This window comes from Anabrus simplex, chromosome 2 (assembly GCF_040414725.1).
Source record: "Anabrus simplex isolate iqAnaSimp1 chromosome 2, ASM4041472v1, whole genome shotgun sequence".
NCBI classification, from domain to species: domain Eukaryota; kingdom Metazoa; phylum Arthropoda; class Insecta; order Orthoptera; family Tettigoniidae; genus Anabrus; species Anabrus simplex.
In genome coordinates, this window is record NC_090266.1 from 622,348,172 (window position 1) to 622,363,240 (window position 15,069).

The following is a 15,069-nucleotide window of genomic DNA, read 5'->3' on the forward strand; positions in this document are numbered from 1 at the left end:
AACCTCGTTCTGGGCGACCGTCTGAATCAGTGACTGAGGAAAACATTGAAGCTGTGAGGAAAATGTTGCAGCAAGAGAGGTGGTTGACATATTGGCAGGTAGAAGAGGCCCTCCATATCCCTGCACCAGCTATTCATTCAATTCTACATGACCATCTCTATGTTAGAAAGGTTTGTTCCCTTTGGGTGCCCCATTCACTTTCAGAGGAACAAAGGGCATATCGAGTGAAATGGTGCCGAAAAATGCTAAAACAGTTTGAAAATGGGACTTCGCGTAACGTCAATAGCATCGTTACAGGTGACAAAACTTGGCTTTATTATTACAATGTCCCAACAAAATCCCAGAACAAGGTGTGGTTGTTTGAAGATGAGGGCACTCCTGTGACTGTGCGAAAGTCAAGGTCAGTGAAGGAAAGGATGATTGAAGTGCTAGAAACACAAAGGACAGTTACCGAGAAGTGGTACAGCGAGACTTGTCTGCCTCAGGTCATCCAAGCTCTCAAGCAGCTTCGTCCAAGGTCATGGCTCAACACTTTGCTCTTGCATCACGATAATGCTCCAGCATATCGTGCTAATGTAACAATGAATTTTCTTGCCAGATCAGGCTTGAGTGTGCTTGAGCACCCTCCATACAGTCCTGATCTTGCCCCATGTGACTTCGCACTCTTCCCAGAAATGAAGATGAAGCTGAAAAGGCGGCGTTTTGCATTCAACGAGGAGCTTCTGGCAGCATGGGATCAAGAGTGTGAAAATGTAACTGAAGAAAAGTGGCCGAGTTAGTTCAGTGACTGGTTTCGACGTATGGAGAAGTATATTGAGGGTGGTGGAAATTATTTAAAAAAAGTCTAAAGCGTTCACTCACATTGCAAAACTTTCCTAGTGCCCTTTGTATTTACTAACTGATGAGCCCAACTTAGCACACTGGGGCAAAAAGCTGGCAACCAGGAATGAGTTAGCTGGAAAATTTATAATGTCCAATAACGGACCAACTATATTGTATTATCCTCAAGTTCACCATAGATGCCTTCAATGTGTCTACTAAAAAGAATCGATTTTACCGGCTTAAAATCGTGCCCATCGGATCTGGTAGCAACCAGGAACCTAGGGAAGATGGATCCCATTCCTTGATGCTGCACATGTTCCCAGGGGGTTGAACCCCTCAAGGAACCAAAAGTTAAAGACTCGGTGAGGGATCACCTGGGGCAGGTCGAAGACGTTTCGAAGCCATACCCGAAATCATCTTCCCCCCAATGCCACCCACTCCGATCAGGGGCCTCTGTAGCAGAACAAGCAGCCAAGGCAATACCCATCTGGTCGTAGCAGGTATTGCCCGGGGTCCGATGTTGGACGATGCCTAATACAGAGAGATTGAGGCAATGAGCACTAGGACTCCCTCCAATCACCCGCAATAGCATGTACACCATAGCGTGTACAGGGTAATAAATATACAGAAAAAAAAAAAAACCAATAATAATATGTACTTCTGGCATTCGGCTGTGCGGGGACCTGTGTTGTCAAGTGGATACTACTGCACGGGTACATGACGCTCCCACCCGTAAGATTCCTGGGTGGTCACAAGTGGGCTTTCGGGTGTTATCGCACACGTAAGAGGCCCATCTCCGAGCAGCATGCACATCAAGAATTTTGAATTGGTCTACAACCAACCCTGAAAAAAAATAAAGAGGGGGCCAATGGCCACATGACCCTTTTAGTCGCCTTCTACGATAAACAGGGATTACCTGTGAATGTATTCAGCCCCTCCCATCCACAGGGGGTCCAACACATGATACCAAACTGCAATCCATATCTGTGCCTAGGTCACCTCTTACGATAGGCAGGGGATACTGAGGGGTGTATTATATATCTGCGTCCCTCAATGCAATGAAAGGAAATGCAAACATTAAATTATGGTTCCTGTTTAAATATTTATTTCTTTATCTATATATTTTATCTTAATGTTTTAGACATTAATTCTACCTTGAGCTTGCCAAGTACTACATGTCAAAGTATCACAAGCTCTTAAACACTTTTTAAGTAAAAGAGTAAAAATGTACAGAAGTTCTTCAAGCAACTGAGCCAAAATATCTAAGTGGTTAGGAGTTTTAGTTCCATTCCCTCATCAGAAATCAAGGTAAAATAATATGAGTTTCTTGAAGTCTTTAGAGAGGGAGAGGAACTTTTGCAGTCGGTTCTGTCAATGTTGAGATATGAGAACAGAATTTATTTCAAAGTCTAACTTCACATTTTCAAAATCTAGTAACATAAATATTCCTACATGGTAACAAGGCAGAATTCTCTTTACTTTTCACACATACCTAACATTTACTAAAACAATACAAAAATAACAATGCTAAAAATACATTCTGTAGAACTGTACAAGTTACTGATATAAAAATAAATCTAAAAAAAAAAAAAGGAACAATGCATCACGATCACTGAAGGAAGTGAGGTTAAGTCCAGTCTTGGCAGAGTAGTTGCGTTGTTTGGATCTCGAAATGAGTATTCCACAGCTTCATTCTCCATGCAGATCTAAACTCTGCCATACACTAAGGCAGTACGACAAGGTAAATAGGCCTGGAGATAAAGAAAGAAAAAATTTAAGAAAAAGAAAAGTCCCATACACAACTTGCTACAAGATTGATAACAAATGAATCACATATATCTTTCCTACCACTTTAGTGCCATTCAGTTGCATACAAAAATTAACTTATAACTTCACATAACATACATACTAATATTCAAAGTAACCTCATAACTAGAGCCCTGCACGGATGCGGATATCTGCCAAGTTAGTGTCTTGGGGGATACAAACTGTGTGGGAGTGCGGATAATTTTGCTGATAATTTCTGAATAATGAAGTTTGTTGACTTTCACTCAGGTATACTCTTATTTTTGCTTGTGATTAGGCGACCCTTAACAGTGGTATGGGAGAATGGTGATATATGAAGAGCCTTGAGACCATAAGGACGTAAATCTGAACTGAGACTAACCTGGCTCTTGCCCACAATTAATGGAAGGAAGGAACAAAGGTCAATACGTCAGTAGTTGTCACAAGAGAAAATCTCTCGTAAACCTGTGACTGTAGGGGTTCTGGTGCCAGGTGTTAGGCCTATTGTATTATGTTAACAGATCTATCAGTTTCAATACCTTGGGTATAATACACTGTAGTTAAATATTTATAATACCTGCGAATAACAATTCGCAGATGCGGATGAAGAAAGTGCGGATGCGGAGATTATTTTATATATCCGCGCAGGGCTCTACTCATAACAAAGCCAAAAATATTTCTTCATAAGGTAAGAGTGGGTGCAAGACAATGGGATGTAACAATATTCCTCTCACCAGAGGTGATGGTGGTGATTGATTGAAGAGGAAGTACAACTTGGCAACCATCCTCTCTTAAAAACTAAACATAAAATATCCCTTCAATGATGAATTTTGAAAATGAAGGAAAAAATATTTTATATATATATAAATAGCCAAAATGGACACTTCACAACAAAAGGTAATGCAAGTTCCCTTAGTAACAGAAGACTAAATTTGTATGTACCTGACTAGATTACTCCACTCCTCACATATACAGTACTCAATGATAAGATCAGCAGCATTCTTGTCATCGGCTGGTATGAGTTTGAGTGTTTCTGGTAGGCCGAGGTTCTGCCTTAGGCAAGAGAGATCGATGCATTCGGTGTGGAAATGGGTCGCTGTGAAATTGGCAACACTTTAGGAGGTAAGATAGCGTAGATCTTCCATGACAGCTTCTCTCTGTGAAGGCCAGAAAGAGGACTGCCAGATGGCCTCGAGGCCACCAATGACAGCTGCAGATCCTGCACACTGTCGATACATTTTAACTTCCGTACTTCACTCTGTTAACCACATCCGGGCAACTGGAGTGGGACATTGATGTGATGATGATGACCTCACTCTGTTGTGTTCTGAGTGTTGTGTCATGAAGCGCAGCTCGAAGTGGAATTTTACAGACTTAAGATTTCATACAATTGAGCGTATAGCCTAGCTACAGCATTTGACATTGAGTCTATTTTGGGTACTGATTATTTTATGTTCAACTAGCAAGATACCCGTGCTTCGCTACGGTATTATACTGAAATTTTTGATTGAATGCTTATTGTTTTAGATATATAATCCTCCGAAATTCGCGATCTGACTCGTTTTCTGCGAGAATCTACCAAAATTTCCGATCTGTTTCGTTTTCTATTATTTTACGGCACGTTTCCACCCATTTTTCAATCTTCCTTTTCAGCAATCGATTTCGTACTTCCTTGGTTAGGCTCAGGTATTCCTCCCGGTCAGTTGGGTCTGTAAATCTGTGCCATCTTTTCCTATAATCATTTTTAATATGGATAAAATCCTTCAGGAGATCCGGCGTGGTGTCATATTGGGTGCCTTGGCGGCACTGAACCCGCGGCCGGGTTGCATTCTTAGTCATTACCCGCCCAGGAGCCGTTTCCAGTGCGGTCCGCATATTTGACGACGGTCCGGAACATTATTATTATTATTATTATTATTATTATTATTATTATTATTATTACTATTATGTGTTGCTGGAATGGCTGATGACAGGGAAAACCGGAGTATCCGGAGAAAAACCTGTCCCACCCCCGTTTTGTCCAGCACGAATGCCACATGGAGTGACCGGGATTTGAACCACGGAACCCAGCTGTGAGAGGCCGGCGTGCTGCCGCCTGAGCAACGGAGGATCCTTATAAGTACATTAATAACAGTAAAATCAATTGGTCTCACCTCCTTCTACACCCCACCGCCGTTAAGTTTATTTACCGCAACCCCCCCCCCCCCAAAAAAAATTAAAAGAATGCTTGTTTCTTTATGTTTAAGGGAGATTAAAAACCCCAACGTTCACGTCTATTACCTTCAGTTTTGAGATTAAAAAAAATTCACTTTTTTCACTTCATTTCACAATAATCCCCACCCCCCTTTTAATTGAATTTTCCCGCAAATAATACTTGTTTCTTTAACAGTAAAGGATCTTCTAAATACCAATTATCACGACTCTAACTTCTTCAGTTTTCGATTTATGTGTCCTCATGAAAGGAATTCAACTCCTTTACACTCCCGCCCTCCAAGATGGTTTCCCCACCAAAACGCGTTCTTCTTTGTTTTTAAAGGAGGTCCAAATAAGAATTTTCACGTCTGTAACAACTTTAGTTTTTATTAGATGTATGTATTCTCATACAATTCAGTCAATTTTTCAATTCTTTCAACACCCCCCCCCCCCTTCATTGGATTTTCCGAGAATACGTGTTTCTTTACTTTTAAAGCAGATTGCAAATATCAAATTTCACGTCTGTAACATCTTCATTTTTGAGATATCAGTAGCCTAATTAAAAGAATTCATCACCATTTTCAGTCACTTTTACCCCCCTCCACCCTAGTGGTATTTCCGATAACTAAAAGTACACGTTTCTTTATGTTTAATAGAGATAAAAAATACCATTTTTCACTTCTGTAACATGTTAAGTTTTTTTCAGATATACTGTAAAAATTCTCATTTTAAAATTTCACCCCTTTTGAGTTCCCCTTAAGTGAAGTTTCCAAAACAAATCACCTATATTTCTTTACATTTACAGGAGATTTACACTCACTCTTTACTCTGTAACATTTTACGTTTCCAAGATATTCTGTAGATACAGTCTTTCAAAAATTTTACCCCAACTTGTCACTCCTGTTTAACCGCCATTAATTGGCTTTTCCAAAAACCAAAAAATACGTGTTTCTTTATTTTTAAAGGAGATCCCATATGCAAATTATCAGTTCTGTAATATCTTTCGTTTCTGAGATATGTGTATCCTCAATTAAGAAATTCAAACCATTTTTCACCCTTTTACACCCCTCCTATTAGGATTTACAGGAAACAAAAAATACGTGTTCCTTAATTTTTAGAGGAGATTCTAACTACCAATTTTTACATCTGTAAATTTTAAAATTTTAAGATGTAGACACACTCATTTTAAAAAATTCACCCCCCAATATTTGGATTTTCCAAAAACGAAAAAATACGTGTTTCTTTACTTTTAAAGTAGATCCAAAATACCAATTTTCAGGTCTGTAATATCTTCAGGTTCTGAAATATAAGTAGCCTCATGAAAGGCATTCAACCCATTATTCACCCTTCCTATTGGGATTTTCCGAAAACAAAAGAATACATGTTTCTTTATTTTTAAAGGAGATTCTAAATACCAATTTTTACATCTATAAACTTAAAAAGTTTTGAGATATAGATACACTCATTTTAAAAAATCACCCCATTTTCACCCCCCCCATTAATTGGATTTTCCACAAAAAGAAAAATACGTGTTCCTTTATTTTTTAAGGAGATCCCAAACACCAATTTTCAGGTCTGTAATATCTTCAGGTTCTGAAATATAAGTAGACTCATGAAATGATTCGACCCGTTTTTCAACCTTTACCACCCTTCCTATTACGATTTTCTGAAAACAAAATATAAGTGTTTCTTTATTTTTAATGGAGATTCTAAATACCAATTTTTACATCTGTAACCTTTTTAAATTTTTGAGATATAGATACCGTCATTTTAAAATATTACCCCCTCTTCACCCCCTTAATTGGGTTTTCCAGAAAAACAAAAAATACTTGTTTCTTTATTTTTAAAAGAGATCCCAAACACCAATTTTCAGGTCTATAATATCTTCAGTTTCTGAGATATAAGTAGCCTCATTAAAGGCATTCAACCCATTTTTCACCCCTTTTCACTGCTCCTATTGCGATTTTCCGAAAACAAAGAAATACGCGTTTCTTTATTTTTAATGGGGATTCTAAATACCAATTTTTACATCTGCAAACTTTAAAAGTTTGGAGATATAGATACAGTCATTTTAAAATATTACCCCCTTTTCACCCCCTTAATTGGGTTTTCCAGAAAAACAAAAAATACGTGTTTCCTTATTTTTAAAAGAGATCCCAAACACCAATTTTCAGGTCTATAATATCTTCAGTTTCTGAGATATAAGTAGCCTCATTAAAGGCATTCAACCCATTTTTCACCCCTTTTCACTGCTCCTATCGCGATTTTCCGAAAACAAAGAAATACGTGTTTCTTTATTTTTAATGAAGATTCTAAATACCAATTTTTACATCTGCAAACTTTAAAAGTTTGGAGATATAGATTCACTCATTTTAAAAATTCACCCCCTTTTCACCCTCCCATGAATTGTATTTTACAAAAACAAAAAAATACGTGCTTCTTTATTTTTAAAAGAGATCAAAAGTACCAATTTTCAGGTCTGTATTATCTTCAGTTTCAGAGATATAAGTACCGGTATCCTGATTAAAGGCATTCAACCCATTTTCCCCCATTTTCACCCTTTTTCATCCCTCATATTGGGATTTTCTGAAAACAAAAAAATACGTGTTTCCTTATTTTTAAAGAAGATTCTAAATACCAATTTTTACTTCTGTAAACTTTTAAAGTTTTGAGATATAGATACACTCATTTTAAAATTTCACACCCATTTTCACCCCCTTACCGAAGGAATATCCAAAAATCCTCTCTTAGCGAGCACCTACATCATAACATGAATATATCCCCAAAATTTCATTTCCTTATGTCCAGTAGTTTTGGCTCGGCGATGATGAATCAGTCAGTCAGTCAGGACAAGCTATTTTATATATATATAGATAAGCATTACAATTTTTGCTGGAGTAGTTTGAGGGACTGTAATTATCAAGAAGGTTTACAATTACTTTGAGAAAAAAATTTAATACTGTGCGAAATAAAAGAAAATTGATTGTGCTAGTCACATAATGCTAGAACCTGTGTGGCCACTGATGGTTTGAAACAAAGTGTATTCTGAAGCTGAAGTAGTTATCAAAGGAATGCGGTTTGCCAATTAAAACACTGAATGAAATGAGAAAGATGCCCGTTACGAAAACAAATGTTAATAGTTTTAACAGGGAATTCTTTCACATGATTATTATGGGAATGTATAGAGCTGGCTACACACGAAGTATGAAAGATATGTATGATAAGGTGAAACTCATAAATATCCAGGTGTAAATTTCCAGGAAGGTCTTTTAGTGCGGTTGTATAAGCTATTGGTTTTCAATACTCGTATGAATGAGAGAGAAAGGAAATACTTAATAGAAATATCTGACATTGTTTGTAAGCGGAATGATTTCTTGCATCAAATTAGAGAGTATAGAAAAAGTGGGCATAACTTAATTTTCTAGACAAGATGTAGAATGATACTGTATTGGTTTTTGGGCTTATGCCATGTCAATAAAATAAGGTGAAAACTTTACGTTTCACAGAGAACTGTGCTCTGCGTCCTCAGAAGAAATCTCGACTGACCTTGAGAAAGGCTTCTTAAACAATGGCTCTTTGAATTTAGATGTTATAACAGAAGTAGAAATGGTATGTTCATTCGCCACCAGATGGCTCCCAGTATGTGGTACAACGCAGCGTTCGAAGCGGAAACTGACCGAACCATCAGAACCAGTCTAAGCGGTTCACATAACGTGTGTACGTTACATATGACATTGATAGGTGTATGGCATAGACACAAGCCTGGAATGAAACATCTGGCGACGAGGAATGTACGAATTTGGAAAACACCGAGACGAAATAACAATAGTGAAGGGACAGGGAAGGGAACTACCTACGTAAATTCTTAATGGCTGGCAACCTGGTATTACTTAATTGATAGCCAGTGTCCCTGTTGAAATTGTTAGGATTTCTATGTATTTCCACAGCTTCCCGTATAATCCTGGACCTGTAGTGTCTAGTGTGGGTAGGAGCTCGAGCATCTTGGAACATGACATCATGACCTAACGATAGAGCATGTTCAGCTATTGCCGATTTGTGTGGTTGGTTGAGACGAATATTACATTCATGTTCTTTGATACGGGTACCAATGGACCGGCATGTTTGGCCGATGTATACCTTACCGCAAGTACAGGGAATTTTATATACCCCATGATGTAAAAGTGGGGACAATTTGTCCTTGGTTTTACTCAGACTGTGAGCAGCCATCCACAAACAACCTACGGATGAGGCTGAGGAGTTAAGACAGAAATGTGTGAGACTCATAAGGTCCGCTGTTGTACCTGCGCCCAATTTAACAAGAGGCGAAAGGAGAGCTCTAAAGGAACTTTGAGATGATTCTGAACTGACCATTCTCTCAGCCGATAAGGATAATGCAACAGTGGTTATGGACACTGACAAGTATAAGAATAACATCTCGGCTATATTGTCAGAGCCTGTTTACAGACTGAGCTCACGTGACCCCACCACTCATGTGTCCAACGCCACCGTGAAGCTCTTAAGGCAATCTTCAATTCCAAAAAAGGAGGCTAAACATCCCTCCCCAGGGGATACAGTGCTGCCTAGATTATATGGACTATCTAAGATCCATAAAAAAAGATGTTTCCCTCAGACCTATTGTTAGTGCGATAGGTTCTCCTACGTATACTCTGGCTAAATACCTAAGCAAATTGCTTCAGCCACACATAGGACGTAATGAATCATACGTCAGGGACTCTCGGTATTTCATCAACAACCTGTCAGTCATAACCCTTCAACCTAATGCACTTTCGGTGAGTTTTTTAATTTGAAGGCTGTCCATGATATTCTGACTGAGGAATAAAAAAAAGATGTCTTAAAACATCATTAAACTTCACTAAATAAGGCACTTCAGCTGCTGCCTGGGCACTGCGTCCTCAGAAGAAATCTCGACTGACTCCCTTTTGCTTACCAATCATGACAGCTGCCCAATCAGATCCTAGACCTACAGGACATCTCAAGTCATCAGCCTCAGGTACAGTACTTTGTGGGTCTGAAATTCTGTCCGGACTAACGTCTGTATTTGTACTTAGCTGGGACTAGGATTAGGAAAAATATAAATTGTGGTTTCTACTGTACCAGTAAAAGAGCTTGACTTTAAGATTTTAATTTTAACATAAGCATGAAATAGTTCTCAGGGCGAAACTGGATAGACACTAGCTAGGGCTTGGTACAGGAGGCAGGGTCCTATCTACAAGAAAAATTTTAATCAGGTTGAATAAGAGTTTATTCATGAAATGCATATCAAATTGCACATCACCTCATTGTAGATAGGGGTCGTCTTCAACATCGTCCTTTTAATGGTCCGGGTCTCCAGCTCACTGGGCCGAACAGGCTGGAACATGTTCCGGAAGATGCCAAATACTCCGTTAAGATGAGGCCGAAACACCCAGGTTGGTCGTGTATGAGTAAGTCTCGAACTTCCGATGTTCTGGATGATCTCCGATGGTCTCTGACGATGTTGCATGTAATCACTCATCACCTAAGTCCAATGTGGCTGATGGACTCAATGTCCACAAAGACTTCGAAAATGTTCTTCGTCACTCGCAGAATTTACAAGTCAAAGTTCATAAAGACCTTGAATAATTGGTTTCTCACCACTGGCGAAAAAGTCACTGTCCATAAAGACTTAAAAGAATTCGTTCCTTAACACTCGCGAAAATGACAAGTCCATGTTCATAAAGACTTTGAATAATTTTGGAGTTCATCACTGGCAGATATTGCAAGTCAATGTCCATAAAGACTTTGAATAATTTTAGAGTTCATCACTGGCGAAAATTACAAGTTAATGTTTGAATAATCAGTGGCGAAAATCACAAGTCAATGTCCATAAAGACTTTGAATGATTTTAGCGTTCATCACTGGCAAAGTTACACGTCAATGTCCACAAAGACTTTGAATAATTTTAGAGTTCATCACTGGTGAAAATTACAAGTCAATGTTCATAAAAACTTTGAATAATTTCAGAGTTCATCACTGGCGAAAATTACAAGTCACTGTCTGTAAAGACTTAACACTCGCAAATATTACAAGTCCATGTTCATCTGTCTGTCTGTTAGGTCATCAGTTGGATCCTCAAATAGCACCACCAAAGGTTATGAGGTTATAAGGAAACCCCAAAAACCAATGGCAGCACCAAAATGAGGCGTACTAGGCAAGATGAGGAGTGAGGTAGTTTGCCATTGCTTTCCTCACTGGGTCAGAAAGTGCTATTGCAGCACGACTGACCCTATGAGCAACACCTTTCATAACACTCAGATGCACTAGTCGTGCTCCGAATGTCATTACTCAGCACTACCCATACCCCAGCAGCTTCCATATTGTCACAGCCATGGATGTTGACTGGGACTTCGGTGGAAGCTACACTTTACTCTGGCCTGTGCCAAGAGATGGATGCAAAAGTACTGTATCCATCAAGAAATGACAGCAGGCAGTCCATGTTCATAAAGACTTTGAATAATTTTTGAGTTCACGCGTGCACAATTGATAAGTCCCACGTGGCCGTGATGGTTTAAGTTCCGCATGGAGACTGTCACTACTCGGAGATAGCTTCTGACGACTATGGCAGTGTGTAGAGCCAGGCTGAATACTCAGCTGTGACTGACTGATCAGGCTAAGGTGAGCCCTCCTTATATTCGGTTTGGGGGCTTCTACGTCATCATATAGCGTGATCCCTTGAAGCTGGTTATCCCATGAATCCCTTGACGGATTTACTTGAGATTCACGTTTTGCAACGTTTATGTGATTCCCTTCAAAATGACATGTTGCTCAAGTCGCTATCATAATTATTAGAGGAGTTTTAAAATTTTCTTAATCGAATGTTTGTGAAGATGTGACACTTGAATCCAGAACATACCAGGTCAGGCCAGCTACACTTGGCGTGTCAGGCGGGTGATCTATCTCGCCCCTGCAGCTACGTCACACACACAACTGTCCTCGACTCGCTCGCTTGTTCCATCGAATGTAAACAAACCAGGCTTGCTCGGAATATTACGCGTGATGATTAAATGCAATTAACTATCAAAAAATACGCATGTACAGGTCGTAACCGGTACACTACATTAGGTACCCTTCTGAGAACAGACTAGAACTGAAGTGGGAAATCAATCCCAGGATGGCCAATAGCAAGATTTTTAAACGACTTGTGTACTACTGGCTTATATTCCCTGGGGCTGAATGCATCCCCTTCCAGTCTCTAAGATTGATCTCTACGATCAGTCTTCAATTAATACCAGAGCTGGGAACTGAACCCGAGTCACTCAAGTGTAAAACTACAATGCTAACACCCCCTAGCTGAAGATAACAGATGAGAAATGATGGGATACCAAATATGATCTTAAAACATAAAAACAATTATTGAACATGTACATTTAAAGATTCCAGCAGGGCTTGTCTTTCTCTACCAGACCAACATTTACTCTAATGAAATAGTATATAACAGTTTTAGATAAATGAGTCATTCATTTCACAATGCCTCTAATAAATTTTCTGAATTACCAGTAAATAAAATATTAAGTCATCGCTCTATACAGGGAGCACTTTGGCAAAAAGTGATGGGGGGGGGATATCTGTTCATAGGACAGCATTAAACATCTAGGATTCCACCATTTAATTTTTGAGTGTCATGTATGGGTTAAGTAATACTTGGAGGAGGTCAATAAATGAATATAAAACCAGATTTGATAAAATGTAGGCAACACAATAATTATGTGGAGATGGAAAAGACTATTAGAGAAAGATACGATGGAGTAACCAGTTCATAAAGAATCTCCCTGAAAAGGTGACTCTGATGATGATTACTTGAACACTAAAAACATAATAATCTAGCCAATACATATTTAAAGAGAAATATTGCAAAAAAAAGCCACATTAATTTCTTGGTTCAAATTATTTATCTTTGTATATCTACAAAGATACAATGCATTGAGTGACACGCATTACACCAAGCTTTTGCCTGTCAGTATGTGCAGCACTTAAATTTAGGATGATCACATGATATGGAGTACCGAGCATGGGTAATACGAACTGGAAACAAAGCCATGTTAACAAAACGGGAAAGAAACCCTTCAAGCCTGAGGAAATACTGTCATTTTGGTTTCAACTAACAAACAATTCCTCCTTTCAATCAATATTGAGGGTTATACATTTTATTTGTATGTTATATATTTAAAAAAACCTGAATAGCTAATACAATGTGCATTCAAGTTCTAAGGGTTCCGATTTTTTTCTCCAAACTGGAAAGAAATAGAAACATGTGCATTGTTTTAAAAGGAGCCCGCGTTCGTTGTCAAAACGTCACAGAGATGGCAGCACTATGTGACAGATGGATTTTTAGCGCCAGCCGCGAGAATGAGAACTGTTTTAGATACTTAAAATGGCGACATTTTCCTTACGTGAACAGCGTGCACAATCATTCGTTTTTTGAATTTGCGTGGTGTGACACCATTTGAAATTCATCGACAGTTGAAGGAGACATGTGGTGATGGAGTTATGGATGTGTCGAAGGTGCGTTCGTGGGTGCGACAGTTTAATGAAGGCAGAACATCGTGTGACAACAAGCCGAAACAACCTCGGGCTCGCACAAGCTGGTCTGACGACATGATCGAGAAAGTGGAGAGAATTGTTTTGGGGGATCGCCGAATGACTGTTGAACAGACCGCCTCCAGTGTTGGCATTTCCGTGGGTTCTGTGCACACAATCCTGCATGACGACCTGAAAATGCGAAATGTGTCATCCAGGTGGGTGCCACGAATGCTGACGGACGACCACAAGGCTGCCCGTGTGGCATGTTGCCAAGCAATGTTGACGCGCAACGACAGCATAAATGGGACTTTCTTTTCGTCGATTGTGACAATGGATGAGACGTGGATGCCATTTTTCAATCCAGAAACAAAGCGCCAGTCAGCTCAATGGAAGCAGACAGATTCACCGCCAACAAAAAATTTTCGGGTAACCGCCAGTGCTGAAAAAATGATGGTGTCCATGTTCTGGGACGTAATCCTTACCCATTGCGTTCCAAAGGGCACTACGGTAGCAGGTGCATCGTACAAAAATGTTTTGAAGAACAAGTTCCTTCCTGCACGGCAACAAAAACGTCCGGGAAAGGCTGCGCGTGTGCTGTTTCACCAAGACAACGCACCCGCACATCGAGCTAACGTTACGCAAACGTTTCTTCGTGAAAACAACTTTGAAGTGATCCCTCATGCTCCCTACTCACCTGACCTGACTCCTAGTGACTTTTGGCTTTTTCCAACAATGAAAGACACTCTCCGTGGCCGCACATTCACCAGCCGTGCTGCTATTGCCTCAGCGATTTTCCAGTGGTCAAAACATACTCCTAAAGAAGCCTTCGCCGCTGCCATGGAATCATGGCGTCGACGTTGTGAAAAATGTGTATGTCTGCAGGGTGATTACGTCGAGAAGTAAATCCAGTTTCATCGTCTTGGGGTGAGTAGTTAGTTAGAAAAAAATCGGAGGCCTTAGAACTTGAATGCACCTCGTAGTTTTCTCTATTACATTGTTTTAACAGAAGTGTACAATTGAAGCTTTTGCCCAATATAAAAAAAGACTTTCCTAAATCCTCTACTCATTCAGATATTATGGTGTGCAATTAAATGCAGCCAGAACAACATTTCTAGGTTAAATTGATTCACATCTAGTTAGGTTATTATATAAATTTTTGTTGACAAAAACTGAGATACTAACCTGTATTGAATGCCGTCGTCCTGCAAATCCTTCTGGAAAAGTGAAATGTGAAATGCTGGCATCAACTCGCCTGTGGCCACCAAACTTCTCATCATCTGTATTGAGAACCACCTTATATTCTCCAGGCAGTTCAACACCAATACGGTAATCTGTGAAGCTCTTGGTAGGATGGAAGTTAAATATAAACAGAAGTTCAGCTCTTTCAAATGCAATAACTTTATCATCCTCATGTTTCCAGCTCACATAAGCCTGAAAGAAAACATAATTTGACATATCAGTTAGAAAATAGCTACATTTTAAATTAATCAAGGCTATCATAAGATCCAGGAAAATCATTTGGCTTTGAATACAAGAAGTACAACAAAACTGTCCCAAAAATGTAGTTACTCTTCGAGTGATGGTAACTCAGTGTCTTTCCATTTATTTTTATTTCCAAACAGATGAATTAAGCAAAGAGGTTACATTGAATCTCCTGTGCGTTCACCCAACCTCTTACCAATGGACTTCTTTTTAACGTGGATATGGATT

The 15,069-nt window shown here is 39.3% G+C and overlaps 1 protein-coding gene across 1 annotated transcript in view; it reads right to left on the bottom strand.

The window, feature by feature from the left end:
• Positions 1–1,904: 1,904 nt before the first annotated feature.
• AGBE (1,4-alpha-glucan-branching enzyme) overlaps positions 1,905–15,069 on the bottom strand; it is a 153,035-nt gene continuing 139,870 nt past the window's right edge. The window contains exons 13-14 of the mRNA XM_067139266.2: positions 14,542–14,790; positions 1,905–2,573 (exon numbers count right to left, since the gene is read on the bottom strand). Of these exons, the coding sequence (XP_066995367.2) occupies positions 2,529–2,573; positions 14,542–14,790 (294 nt within the window). The 3' untranslated portion in view covers positions 1,905–2,528. The remainder of the gene's footprint in view (positions 2,574–14,541; positions 14,791–15,069) is intronic.